General features: G+C 61.6%; 2 protein-coding genes and 1 long non-coding RNA gene across 4 annotated transcripts in view; 2 read left to right on the top strand and 1 right to left on the bottom strand.

The window, feature by feature from the left end:
• The window catches only part of Osbpl2 (oxysterol binding protein-like 2), a 36,396-nt gene extending 36,016 nt beyond the window's left edge, over window positions 1–380 (bottom strand). Inside the window, exon 1 of one of the 2 annotated variants that reach the window (XM_005410029.2) lies at window positions 246–380. The gene's annotated coding sequence lies outside the window, so the exon portion shown is untranslated. The remainder of the gene's footprint in view (window positions 1–245) is intronic. The other variant, XM_005410027.2, reaches the window with a different exon arrangement.
• LOC102003276 overlaps window positions 1–1,463 on the top strand; it is a 1,733-nt gene extending 270 nt beyond the window's left edge. The window contains exon 2 of the long non-coding RNA XR_001231991.1: window positions 909–1,463. This is a non-coding gene — a long non-coding RNA (uncharacterized LOC102003276). The remainder of the gene's footprint in view (window positions 1–908) is intronic.
• Window positions 1,464–12,427: 10,964 nt separating this feature from the next.
• Hrh3 (histamine receptor H3) overlaps window positions 12,428–14,037 on the top strand; it is a 7,461-nt gene continuing 5,851 nt past the window's right edge. The window contains exons 1-4 of the mRNA XM_013507434.1: window positions 12,428–12,506; window positions 13,394–13,491; window positions 13,572–13,651; window positions 13,813–13,906. Of these exons, the coding sequence (XP_013362888.1) occupies window positions 12,428–12,506; window positions 13,394–13,491; window positions 13,572–13,651; window positions 13,813–13,906 (351 nt within the window). The remainder of the gene's footprint in view (window positions 12,507–13,393; window positions 13,492–13,571; window positions 13,652–13,812; window positions 13,907–14,037) is intronic.

A 14,037-nucleotide genomic window follows, 5' to 3' on the forward strand; every position in this document is an offset into this window, starting at 1 on the left:
GCCCTGGGCCCACCTGGCCACGGAGGGCGGCCGGGTGGTCTCCAGCGTGGACAGCCCGGCGGACCTCGCTGCCCGCCGCGGGCGGGGAGGCCGAGGCCCGGGGGCGCAACCCTAACTTTCCCCCAAGTCCCCGGGCGCCAGCCGCGGCGTAGGCCGGGTCCGCGACGGCCTCGTGAGGCCCATCCTACCCCGCCGCGCCTGCCCAGTCCTTGGGGTCGCCCTCTGCCTGAGGACGGCCCACCCACCTGGACGAGTTCCCAGCCCGCAGCACTGCCGAGGCCCGCGGCCGCCGAGCCCTAGCCCAAGGCCAGAAGCCCGCAGCTCCCAGCGCGCGACCCACTGACACCGAGGCGGAAGTGCGACCCGCCGCCTCGCCGACCGACAGCGCGTGCAGCCACTCGTAGCGCCTGGCGTTGCTGCGTCCTCCACCTCTCACCCAATCAGCGCTAGGCCCGAAGCCCCCCTCCCCGGGGGGGCGGGACTATGCGGCTCACGTCGCCCGGGTGACCTCTCCCTCCGCCCCCCAGGAATCCCGCCTACATGAAGGAATGACTGCACGCCTAACCAATCATTGAGGGGGAGAGGTGGGGCTATGCGGATACTGACCGGGGAGGGGCGGGCGAGAAGGCGTGAAGGGCGTGGCCGAGGAGAGGAGAGTTTACAAACAGTGAGTCAGGTGGTCCCGGACGTCGGCGCTCTGTGGCCGGCGCGCTAGGAGGCTCGCCTCTTCGCTGCCTGACCTCCGGCTTGTGCGTGGGGCGGGGGTTTGTCCTCCAGATACTGGGAACCCGGCAAATATCGAATATCGCCCCTGCCCCGCCTTTGCGTGCCACTCGGCGCTTACCAAAACCCTGCGTCAATATAGCCCACCGGGGTCAGCCCTGACGCTCGCATTTAAAACCTTTCAGGCTCCACTGCCCTGCTGTGGCCCCTTTCGTACCCAGAAGCCTGGGTGGCACACCTGGAGCTTGTATCCCTGCCCGCTGTCAGGCCTCGGACAAGTTATATGACCTCTGTAGACCTGTGGGCGCCCAGTTTCGTTTGCGAAAGAGGGTTCCCCTACCCTCATGCCGTTTGAACTGGGGGTCTGGTTTGCCATGAATGGAGTGAATGAACCAGGCGGCTACTCAGACTCCCAGCCACTCGTCCGGGAGAGCGCGTGCCCCTGTCCGCACCTAGAAGCTGAGCTCTGAGCTCCGTTGCAGCCTCAGAGAACAGGCCAGAGGAGGACGAAGTCAGATGACTCTCATTTGCCTACCGACCACTACAGGACCCCAGGAAGCCTGGGGCTGCTGCTAAGGGTCTTGCCACCCGAGGAGCGAGACACAAAGCAATGAAGCCAACGGTTAGAAGGAACAAGAGCAAATATCACTGGGCCACCTGGAACCAGCTGCGCCTGAAGCTGCGAGATCTATCCTACATTTTCTAGTGGTCTGAATAACAACGTTTTCTCTTCTGCTCAAGCCAATTTAAGGTGGAGTCAAAGGGTATAGGTCCCTTGAAACCACAGGAACACTGCTTGGTGACCCCTGAGCCCACAGCGCATTCCTGTCCCGAGCATGCCTCTCCTGCAGAACAAGCCTAGGGCCAGCCCTCCCTCCTGAGAAGGTGTCTCTCCGCCTCCCGAAGCATGTGTGCGTGTGTGTGTGTGTGTGTGTGTGTGTGTGTGTACACGCAGGTTTCCCCTAGCAGGACCAAGGGTGACTTGAGGGCAAGGGCCAACTTAGCTACTTCTGTGAGCCCCTAGGCAGACACTCTGCCCTCATAAATATTGGGGTTCTATTGAGTGAATGGAGCCTCTGTGATGGGGCTGTCACAGCGCTTCTCCAGCTTCTCCAGCTCCCCTGTCCCAGGGGCTGCCCTAGCTCACTTGCTGGCCTGCTGTCCACTGGGCTGTGAGACCGGGCAGGACTGGGAAGGAGCCCCGTGTGCTGCTCTAGAAGAGAGCGGAGATGGGAGGGAGGAGGCTGGCCTCTGAAACAAAGGCGTTACCATGGTTACCTCTGAAGAGAGCGGCTGTGCCAGCAGAGGGAAGGGTGCGGCGTACAGCCCCCAAGCCAGGACAAGGACGACAGGGTGGTTGCTACGGAGATGACCAGGCTGACCAGATGTAACCGCTTCCCTGGAGCCCTGGCCTAGGACCAGCTCGCGGTCCTAGATACCCACCACCCTCCACTCCCACCACCGTAGTTCTCTAGGACTCTGACCGCTGTGTTGTGCTCCAGAGGTCAGGGGCACAGGCAGAGTGACCTTTCCATCTGCTCAGAGACCACCCAAGTTGCGTGTGGTCATCTCCACCTGGGGGGCCTCCAGTCGCACACGGGCCCTGGGTTAGGACAGGGTTTTACCCCTTCAAACGGACGCCACAGCTGAACTCCAGGAACCAGCTGCTGCCTCCGCCTGCCTGGGTCCCTGCTGTCGGGGTTGGTGATGGGGGCGCCCTAGGAGCACTTGGGGCACCTTTCATGGTCTTTGCAAGGTCGAGAGCCAAATTACAGAGTCAGAATTGTTCAGGAAAGGGCAAGAAGAAAGGGGTGGCTTGGGGCCACGGCAGGATGAGGATGAGGATGAGGATGGAGGCGATTCTGACAATGACTGCTGAGTGCACTAAGACTCGCATGCCTCAGCCCATCTCCCCTCTGCAACAGCCACGCTGCAGCCCACCATCACCCCACTTTACAGAGGGGCAGACTGAGGCTCAGACAGGTTACCTGGGCTGGGCAGTGAGAAAGAGGCACAGCCCTGCCGAGACCAGCCAAGGCCCTGCCTGGAACAAGAGCCCCAAACATTCCTGCCTGGCTGTGACTGCCGATCCCCAGCAGCTGTGGCTGTGGGTGCTGTTTGAACGGGGGGTCTGGGACGCGCTGCTTTGGTGGGTCATTCTGGGGTACCTGCTGTTCTAATGGACTGTGCTTGGGTGGATGCTCCCACCCGAGCCCAAGCCAACCCCAAGAGCAGCCCCACAGCAAGGTCTGTCTGTGATGCTCCCACCTCCCGTCCCTGCTTCTGAATTTGGGGGTGAACATGGATGGACTTCTGGATCTCGAGAGGACCCTGGAAGCCAAACCAGGCCTGAGCACTCAGGATGGAAGGCGAGGGCTCCCTGACTGACTTTCTAGGAGCCCCCCCAACCATTGTCTTAGCCCGGGAGGGGAAACCAGCCCCTCCCAGTGGAGCCAGGTCCCCAGTCAGTGGAGCTCACGACCCACAGCCTGCTCTTGGTCACCAGCTTCCCTGTGGTAGCCAGGGCCACCTGGGAACATACGCCTGGACCATAGAGCCTGCTACCCTCGCCCCTGAAGGAAGCAGAGCAAATGGGGAAACTGAGGATCAAAGGGCAGAAGCAGCTTGCCCAGGGCCCAGCAGCCTAGCAGGGCAGCAGTGCCAGCCTTGCCCACTGCCCGCTGCCCTTCAGCCTGCTGCACTTACCTGACTGTGGGCTTCTGGGCCTGGGTTTATCTCTTCATCTGGGTCCACGCCCAGCACAGCCCCGTCAGACCGGCCAGGGCCTGGCGTCCAAGCACACTGGTGCCTCCACGCCATGGCCCCACCCGGCTGGCCGCTGGAAGGCCCGGCCTGAGGTTCTGTCTGCCCACCACTTGCAAGCCTGCATGCAGAGGCTTCCGCACCCAGGCCCTCCTGGGGCACACACGGAGCCGTCTACATGGGTGCAGCCGGAGCAGCCCGGCCACGGAGGCCTGGCCCTGTCTCACGTGGCTCAGGCCGATCCCTCCCCCCAACTTTCAAGTCTCCCTGCAATGTGACAGCACTCGGCTTCCCTGTCGTCGGGAGGAGGGTATTTTTAGGTTTGAACCCGCCTCATGAACAGACAAGTTATCAATAGCAGCAGCAAAGGGCTTTTTCTTGTTCTTGTTCTTTTTATTTTTTCCCATGTCTTTGGGACCTGAACAGTCTGCACCCATTAAATCCTGCCAAAAGATAGAAAGGGAAAAGGTATTCCTCTTATAAACTTTTTACCCCGCAGCATCCTCCCTGCGGGGGCTTTGCCAGGCAGCTCGGATCTGACCCCATCTGACTCACAGCCCCCACCCTGCTGCCTGCCTCTGTCCGGGGTATCGGCTTCCTCTGCCCAGGGCAGTGATGCTGTCCCAGCAGAGGGTGAGGCTGGGCTCAGGAACTTGTAGGGTGGAAACGGTGGGAGGCCCTGACTTCCACCATGCAGCCCTCACTTCCGAGCTCCGCGGTAGCAGCCCAGCATTTATTGAACACATACTGTGTTCCCAGGACTGGGCTGAGAACCTTGGATTGCACCGTCTCAGCCACATCCTTGTCACCCACAAAGAGTGGTGGGCAAGAGCACTGAGAAGTCTGGGGCCTGCAGCCTCGGGCACTCGGAAGCTGTCATCCGGTGTTTCTGGAGGACAGGCCTCGCCAGTCAAGCAGAGCTGGGAAGATTGCCTAAGCAGAGCCAGCAGACATCCACGCCCCACTTCCTGGAGCACCAGGACACTGTGGGGGGAGCAGTGCAGACCCTGACATGTCTGAACCCAGAAGTTTTCTCTGTGGAGTTTCTTGCAGGACACTGAGTGGCCTCCTACCTTGCTCGGGGGACATTTTAGCCAACTTGGCTGCTTGCCCTTCAAGATTAGAGCTCAACGTCTGAGAAAGCCGAGAATAACAGACTCCAGCAAAATTAAAATGTGCTTCTGTCTCATGTGATACAGCCCACACTGTCCAGGCTGGCAGTATCATCGGAAACCTAGACCCTATCCTACTACGTCATTTCTTCCACACTCACTGCCACCTCATGGCCCAAAATAGCTGCCCGTGCTGTAGCCATCATACATAAATCTGACCAGAAAGTAGGAAGTCATACAGTGAGGGCAGAAGTGCTATTCCCTCAGACAAGTCAGCTTTCTTTGAAGATCTATCCCTGAGGGAACACCGAGTACTTCTGCTCACATCTCACCGGACAGAACTTCATCCTAGGCCACTTTTGGCAGGACAGCAGCATTTTAGCTAAGTATATCACTATCTAAGGGGCTTAGGGGATTATGGGTGGCCCTTTGTCAGAGAGCCCTTCCTGTTTACCTTACTCACAGGTGACCCCTGCTACCGCTAGACCTAGCGACCAGGCCTGGCCGCAGCCCAGTGTCTCCCTAGAGCTGGGAGCATGGACACCCTGGATCGTGTGCACCCCGCATTAGTCAGAGGCGGACTCACGATGCTGCCTCAGAAGAGAGGGCAGCGCTGGGCATGAGGCTGATGCTCAGCTCACAGTCCCGGCACACTCGCCAGACATGACCTGTCCCGGCCTCTGTCTGTGCCCAGCGAGCCGTGGTTGCCCTCTCCGTGGCTGTCACCTGGCTGATGGAAGTAGCTGCTGCTCCCTCTCCCGCTCCTGCTGTGCACTGTGGCTGGCCCCGCCCTGGGCTCTAGGCACCACCCTAGGAGAGCGTGGCCCCTGCGGGACCACTGGGCAGGTTCCGTTGCCCTCTCTCCGCACTCCCTAGGGACCCACGTGGGGCGGGAAGGGTGTGTGCACATCCGTGTGCGGGGGCCTGGCAGGCTGGCGGGAGCCGGAGGAGAGACAGCTGGGCTGGGTTGAATTTAGCTCGCTGGAGCCAAGTGCGTTGGCCGGAGCCGCTGGCTGGGCCTCGGTGCCAGGGAAGCCGCCACACTGGGGTGGGAGGGGCGGCGTTTAAACACGCCTGGGGAGCCAAGGCAGGGAGCAGGAACGGCTCCAGGCTCTTTCCCCGGAGCAGTCCAGGCAGGTGGACTTCTGTTCATGGCCTGCATGTACGTGCCATCCGGTGGAGCTGGGGGCGTGGTAAGACACAGCCAGGCATTTGAGGTCCTTCTGGGGACAGGTATGCTCCCCATCACTTCCTGGGAGAGGAACTCAGGTGTGGAGGAGGCCACAGGCAGGGCCCAGTGTGCTCCCGCTTGGGTCACAGCATGGGGCAGCCCCACCCCCACCCCGCGGCTCAGCGTGGAGAGGAGAGGTCGCCCCTTGGGCAGCAGAACGTGGCAGCTTGGAGCCTCGTGTTGAGCGGTCATACAACCTGCGTCATCAGTGGGGCCCAAGCTCAGCTCCCTGCGTCTGGAAGTTCTTAAGCATCTCAGGCCCAGGGACCCATGCTTGGGTCTTGCAGTGGGCTCAGCAAAGTGTGTCCATCCTGCAGAAGGAAGGTACAGGGGAGAACAGGGCCCAGAGCTGCTGCAGCCAGCTGGGTGACTGTGTGCTCAGGCACTGTGACTGGCCATCGGGGATTGTGCTGTGGAGGAGATGAGGCCTGATCAGGGCCTCCTGCCCAAGCTCAGCCAGTGCTTCCCCAGCAAGGGGGGCAAACCTGTCCCACGGCACTGCTGGAGGTGAAGCTAGTGGGGTGCCTCTGCCTTCCATTCCCCGCAGAGCAGCGTGGCCTCCTGAGCCTCTAGCCGAGCTGCACAGAGGAGGAGCTCAATAAATGCCTGGTATCCGCAGGAGTTTGGTGCGGGATGGCCTGGGCAGACTGGTGGGTGTTGGGACGGAGCCTGGAGTCCACGTGGACAGAGGCCTGCCGTTTGCTCCTGGAGGCCTTGGCCACACCCCAGGCTCTCTGCCTTGTGGCTCTTGGGCACCGTGAGGTGTGTGACGGCACTATGAGGATGTAGGCAACGAGCACCTGCCGCTCTGCTGCCACCCACCCTGTTTTCCGAGAACAACCTGGAGTCCCGTACCCCCCAACCCATAGGCTGACCCCACCTCTGGCCTCAGGCAGTACATGACTGACTCCTAGGGCATCCTGCTGGGGTAATCAGCCAGGGTGGGGATCCCAAGGCCCTTCACCTACCCCAGGGCTGTGAGCGGCATTTCAACCTGGAGGTGCCCTGCTAAAGGGAGTGGGTGCCTGAGAAGACAGCAGGGTTGAACCCAGGCCGGGAGACAGAGGTTCTAGCATCATAGGGTCCTAGCCGTTGGGCTTCCAGATCCAGCCATGCCTGAAGGAGGTACCACTGACAGTGGACTCTCAGCAGCATGCCACGGTTTCCATCCTGGTAGCTAAAGAATCCTGGCCAATATGCCCGCCTTTCCACATGGGAGGGAAGGTGTTCACCTGTCGAGCCAGGTCTCTTGGTCCTTTCTGTTCCCCATTAGGGCATCCCGGGCTGGGATCACCCTTCAGGATGGCACACAAGTGATTCACTCAAGGCAGACTCTGAGGAGCCCCAGATGTGTACTGCAGGAGCCGCGGCCACCTGCTCATCCAGCGTTGCAGCATTGTGCTGGGGAGGAACTGGGCCCAGCCTCACAGTGACCCACATTACTCACCACGCAGCTCTTCCGGCCCTGCTGAGACCTCAGGCAGGAGGGAGGGTGGTGCCATGCCAGAATGAGGTGGACTCAGACAGGCCTGCCGGAAGTGTCGGGCAGCGGGCCTGCGTGCAGCTGGGCCGGGGGCACACTGGGCAGTAAGCACCCTGGGGACACAGACGCCCTCCCAGGCCTCTGCAGAAGATGGGCCCCAGTCTAGCTCTGGGGGCTGGGGTTCCTCGGGCTGCTGCTTTGTCCCAGCTGGAGGCGGAAAGCACTAATGCCACTCCTGGTCCCAAGGAAATCTCCGGAGCCTCAGAGACCAAGCTTCTCCCACCATGAGAGGCGCTGCCCTCCGCCTGCTGTCCCCTGGGCCCGGGGGCCCCAACGCTTCCCGGCGTGGCCGGACCTCTTCCTCACTTTTCCCGTTTCCTGGCTGTGTGCTCGTGCACGTGTGCATGGGCTGTGTGAGTGAGCGTGCACGTGTGTGCATCCAACTAGTGCTGGGCCACGCCCAGACCAGACCCGGGCGGGGGCGCTCCCTCCACAGCGATCCCTTGACTCAGCCCTCCCAGCACTTGTGGAGGGAGGGGCCCTTCTGACCCCAACCTGTCTCCTGCGCAGAGGGAGGAGACAGAGTCAACCTCCTCCAGGTGCCCATCCTGTGTCAGGGAACACGCAGACACACGAACACATCACGCGCGTGCGCGCACACACACAGACACACACCCAGGTGCCCCCGCCCGGCCCCACTCCCGGGAGCACCCCTAGGCCCACCCTTCCTCCCAGGCCTCAGCTTCATTAACTAGGTCTGCCCGCCCAGCTCTGAGCGCTCTTGGGCTCATTTGTTATTTTCCTGACAGGCGCTGGTTCTCCAAGGAGCCACCCTGAATCCCAGGGGACCCTGGGTGAAAACAGAGAGCCGCCCCCCTCCAGGGGTGGGGCCAGGCTGTCCCCTCCCCCAGGAAGCAGCTCAGAGCGGCCTGTGCTCACACTCAGCCATCCTCTGCTCCTGAGGGCTGTAAAGGGGGGCTGAGGGAGAAGAGCTCCATGGAGGCTCGGGGACCCCACGTTTGCCAACAGCCTGGGAGCACACACACACACTCACACACTCACACACCCAGAGCCAGAGGCCCCAAGACGGACACGGGTAGAGAGGGTCAGAGGGGAGATGCCAGGCAGGGCAGCAGCATGGGGATGGGGTGGTACGGAGGAGGCACGGAAGTGCGGTCCCGCAGAGAGGCCTCCATGAGGAAGGTGTCTGCTCTGCGGCCAAGGGCTTGTCATCGTTCCGACACCTGCAGCCGCCGCAGCCCCCACTGGGCACTATGCTCACGACCGTTGGATCTGACCGTGGTCCTCAAGGCCTCCTCCAGGGGGCACTAGCCCTGCCTGCACACACTGCACCGCGCGGAGGGAGCTGGCCGGGAGGCTCCAGCCAGCAACAGACTGCTCTGTCCCGAGGCTCTGGCCTCGGAGCCTTTGCAGTACTGACCCTTGGCCCTCAGCTTCTCTTCTCCCCTGGGCACCCAACCCCTAGGTAAGGCAGTTTTCTGGGGTCCACGGGCCCAGCCCCTGGGCTGAGGCAGCTCTGCCTCTTGTGCTGGCCACGTGGGCTCTGGGAGGGAAGGGAGCAGGCTGCAGGCTGCCTTCCTGGGTTGGGGCCTCCCGGGCCGGCCTGCCCAGACCTGGGGGCGCAGACCTGGCCAGCACTGCTGCTGCTGTCGCCCCGCTCTGCCACACTGCCCGCTCTCTTTCCCGCCCTGTGCCTCGCCCTTACCCTGTGTGCAGGTCAGTCAGGCAGCGGAGACACAGACCTTCGGAGAGGAGACGCCCGCTGTCCGGCCATCCCGCTCGGTGCCCAGGCCGTGTCCGTGTGGCTCTTCAGCCCCTTGGGAGAATGGGGACAGGACAGCTGCCGGGATGACCTCGGCACTGCTGGCCACCACACCACCCTCTCTACTCTTCCTCCATCCTCCTCGGCCAGCCTGGGGTTCAGTGACAGCCATACACCCTATGTCAGCCCAGCCGACAGGACTGCAGGAGCCAGGCCAGTGCGGCTGACTCTGGGGTTCTCTCATGGGCTCCCTGTCCCTCCTGGGAGTGGAGGAGGGGGGGGGCAGCCTGGAGCTGCACAGAGAGATCTCAGGGACACATCGTGTCTGGGAAGGAAGCAAACAGAGAAAGGGAAGCAGCGGGGCAGCTGGATGCAGCTGTGTCTGATGTTCATCATCCCGGACTTAGCGCTGGGTGACAAAAAGCGCTCATTTCCCTTGGGGCTTTCTGGAGTTGGCTTCTGTAACTTGCAGACAATGAGCAGCAGCTCTATCTCTGGATCTATCCCCCTCTCCTTCCCAACACCTGCGCCTTGGGCCTGCTTCTGCCTGGTCCCCAAAGTAGAGAGAGCGAGACTCAGCTTTTGATTCCAAATCGGTGGACTCAGACACCATTTTTATTATACCCAGGCCCTGAGCTCATCAGGATGCGCCTGGAGCTGGCTCAGAATGTCATGGGGCGGGGGGAGGGGGGAGGAATAAAAAAGGAAAAATCTGCATTCCCATATTCAAATGAGCTCCTGCAGAATGAGAGAGCAAATAGCGGCTCCTCTGAAGAGGTGGCACGGCACCGGACCCAGACCCTGACGAGGGCCTCGGCTGTCACCAGCAGGACAGCTGGCCCTCGGCGGCCCCCGTGCCCTCATTATTTCTCATTAGTGAGCCATGTCCTGAACAGCAGGAGCAGGGCTCTGCGGACAGTGCCACTGGGCTCGCCCTGCTTCAAGGGAGAAAGGTCTTTTCTGGCACAGCAAGAGAAGCTGGGGGCAGAGCTGCCACCCAGGATGGCACCGCTACACAGTCCGGCGACCAGCCGGCTTTGCCACCCCAGACCCTAATCGCTATTCCACCACTGCTCCAGAAGTTCCGACAAGTCAGTCTGGACACACTCAAAGCAAAGCCGCAACACCCTGCGACCTGCTCCATGTCTTTCATGCCAATAGTGTCTTCTGAAATCACTCTGTAGGTCTTGGGGAGTTATCTTCCACCCGAGGGATCTGCACCCCACTATTGTACTAGGGGAGCTTACCTGTGCATCCACAGAAATCACCAGGGAAGGGAATACCATGGTACGCAAGAGGTCTCCTGCACTGTTCCTCCCACCCCACCCTCTGCTTGTCAGAGCCACTTACCCTTGATCTTCCTGTCTGTTGAACCCTCGGCCAAGGCACTCAACATCCTTGAGAGGGAAGCCCTTCCTGTGTGCCCAGCGAGGACGTCTAGCCCTGCAGAGCCCAGAGCTTCAGAATGACCCATTCCGCGGTGGAGCACTGAGAAGGATGCCAAGTGGGCCACTCTTGTCCTCACTCCTGCCTCCTCAGTGCCTGTGCCTCTCGTGTTGAGATGTGGTGCCATGCAAAGGTCTCCGACTCACAATCCACATCCTGTAGGATGGCAGCCTTCCCCTCAGGTTACTGTCCCCACGCTGTGTGCCTGTGCAAGATCAGTCCCTGCTGGTTGGTCCTATGAGGCCAGTTGCTCCTGGAAGGTTGGCCAGCAGTCACGGGCCATTCCTGGGCCTTCCTTGCTGGGAAGGGGGCCCCCTGGCCAGATGTCACACCCATGGGTCAGGACGCCATGAGCCCTGCATCATGGTGCAGGCTTTATCGGTAAGAGGGGCAGACCCAAACCTGGACGGGGTACACAACAGGCACCAGTGAGGACCAGGACAGTGGGCGCCCAGTGTGTTCTCAATACAGTGTCTTTGGCAGCGTGGAGCTGGACTGTGACTGGTGGTCAGATTTTCAGAGGCAGCAGCAGCAGTGGACTCACCCTGTGGCAGTCTGTAATCCTGAGCCACTCAGCCTCAATGTGGCCACCGTGTCAGTGTTACCCCTTGGTGGCAGATGCATTCTGGAGGGTGTTCGCCTGTGACGCAAAGCCCGTCAGGCTACCACCCCTGATCACACACCAGGCCCACGCCAGGGGCTCAGAGCTCCCCATCTCCATCTCCAGGCACTTTCCTGGAGTGAAAACCCTGACCCACCCGCCAGGGCACTGGTCACTGCCCCTGAACACACGGCTCGTCTCACCTGGCTATGTTCCTTCTTCTACACAGAGTGCACGACTCAACCGCCACTGCCTGGGACAGAGTCCTCCAGTGCAGAGGGCCACATGGAGACTTTCCTCATTCACATCCATCGCCTAAGCTGCGTTAGGGCTCAGCCAGTTCCTGTGTGTGGGTCCTGGCCACAAGGGCATGCTCGCTGGCTTTGTGCGCCTCCACCCGAGGGCTGGGCCAGGGGCGTGGTTGTTGAAACAGTGGGCTCCAGGATCCTAGGTAGGTGGCTTGTAGGTTCTGAACAAGGATGTCCTGCTCACTCTTAGTGTGTCCAGGAGCTAGTAAGGTCATGTGTGTAAGTAAGTGCGAGCAAGGAGTCTGGACAGTAGGGGGTGCCCACCCCAGCAGACACTGTTATCGGAGCTTGGGGCATCCGCATGCCCGCCGGCCCCCGCTTACAGAGGAAGATCTCCAGGCTCAGAGAAATTTGGTAGCTCACCCTGGTACTACATGGCTGGACCCTCAGTGCCAGGGTCTGAGCTGGATCTACCCCCAACCCTAGCTGAGCGCCCTTAGAAGGGCGTGGCCCCTTTCTCAGGTGACACGCAGAACGGGAATGCACCATCTGCCCTTGATGTGTGAAGGACATTCTGTTCTCACCACTGCCATAGGCTGCGAGTCCTCAGAACAACTGTGGAGCAATGGCGGATGAGCAGCCCCTACCCAGCTACTGGGGCAGAGAAATCCCCAGGGAAGTGCCTTCTGCCCAGGTGGCCTGGCCCCAGCTTGCCCTAGGGATGGGCAGCAGACAAACAGGTACTTGGAGGTCTGGACATTTGTAGATGAAAGACAGGAGAGGAGAAATGCCAACAGGAACCCCCAGGCCCCCGGCCTTTGTTCTTCTTGGGGTATCAAACTTCCAGCTTGATTAGCCTCCTGTGAGTCTCCTCAGTAACAATCACCAGGACAGATGCGGTTGGGGCCGACAGACTTCACAGACAGCTCCTGACTGAGGTGCCAAGGTGGGGACACTGAGGCCTCAGCTGGTGAGTGAGAACCAGAGTCCCCTTCTCAGCCCCCGGCCACTCTATCACTTGAGACCCCAGGGGCACAATGCCTGTTGGGCTGGAGCCGCCCTTCGGGGTGGCGGGAGGAGAGGGCATGGTGGAGACGCTCACTAGGGGTGGAGATGGTGAGCCCTGCCCCCATCAGGCCAAAGGAAGCCTTGCACAGCGGTGCTGTGGGGTCCAGCAGCCCCGCCTGCCACTCCAGGGAATGTCCCACCTTGCCGCTAGGTATGTGCCTGGTCCCAGTGCAGCCCCTGCTCACAGGGCAAATTGGGGTGAGGTAGAGTGGGGGAAACTAGGGAGATTGTAAGAGGAGATCGATCGGGGAGGGCTTCCAGGAAGAGGGTGCGGCAGAATCAGTCCCTCCTCCAGAGCAGGCTCCTGGAGGCGGTGCACAGGGGGCGGGCTGGGGCCACGGGTCTGGGGCCTCATCTCTGCAATCAGGCCTGAACAGCGAGCAGAGAGGCTCCCTGACCCATGCCCCAAAGTTTCCAAGGACCGCTGGGGCTGCGGCGAGGGCCCGATCCCCACAAGATCGAGAAGCGGCTGTCAGTATGGGAGCCCAGCATGCAGCGCCTGGGGTCCTCCTGCAGCCCCTCCCCCAGCAGCCTGCGGCGCGGCGGGGGGTGGGGAGGCTCATTTCTGTCCTCTTTGAGGCATTCACGGATGTGTGCCACTGGCAACCAAGCAGCGTCGCTGCTTCCCTCTCCCTCGGGCACTGTTCCCTGTCTGCTGTCTGATGTCTGACTCTTCTCGGGTCCCAGCCTGTCACTGGGTGGCTGTTTCCCTGGCTGTAGGTCTATGTGTCTGAGCGTGGGCATGTCAGTCTGTCTGCCCTGAGCCTCGCCAGATAACTCCGTCCTTGACCCTGAGTATCCCAGCACGTGTGGCGAGGGCGGGTGCGCTCCCTCCCGCCGGCTCTCCTCCTCCGCCCCCTCCCGCGCCGGCGCTAACGCAGCCGCTGCCGCCCCGGCTGCGCCCCTAGTGCAGTGACCTCGCCTGTCCGCTGCAGCAGTGACCAGCCCACCGCGCTGGCCAGCCGCCGAATCCGTGGCCCCTCTCCAAAATACTTGCCGCTCCGCCTTCCACCCGGAGCCTGCTGAGTCCTGGGTGGGCATGCTCTGATCCCAGCTCAGTCTGCTTAGGCTCGTCTTCCCTTATGTAACTCCACATCTGTGTGTACCTTGCAGGTCACCCTGGACCCTGCTCTGGGCCTTGCCCACGGGAAGACTGAGACCCAGGGTCCCGTGCGTAGGGGCCCGAGCCCCTGGTCAGGGCACTTCTCTCGGAGACCCCTTCTACCCCTTCTCCTCGGGAGGTTTCTCCCTCCAGAAACCCACTTCTCCAAAGCAGGAAGTGAGGAGGAGCCCCGCGGGCAAGTCCTCCAACGGGGTGCAGGCGTTCCCCCCACTCAACCCCAGGTCCCCACAGGCGCCTGGGTTTCCGAGGGTCGGGTAGGGGTCACCGGGGCCAAGACATTAAGAAGACGAGCAGCCCAGATGCGGGTCCCCAGATGCGACTGCAGGTCAGCCCCCAATCTCGTGGCCCGGCCGTGCCAGGACCGGGCTCCGCGCCAGCCCCGTGCTCACCCAGGTTAGGGCTCCAGCGGGCCAGGCGGGCACGCGGCGCTGTCCGTGGTGCTGCCCGCGCCGGGCG

The sequence above is a fragment of the Chinchilla lanigera genome, unplaced genomic scaffold (assembly GCF_000276665.1).
Source record: "Chinchilla lanigera isolate Chin_1 unplaced genomic scaffold, ChiLan1.0 scaffold00127, whole genome shotgun sequence".
NCBI lineage: Eukaryota > Metazoa > Chordata > Mammalia > Rodentia > Chinchillidae > Chinchilla > Chinchilla lanigera.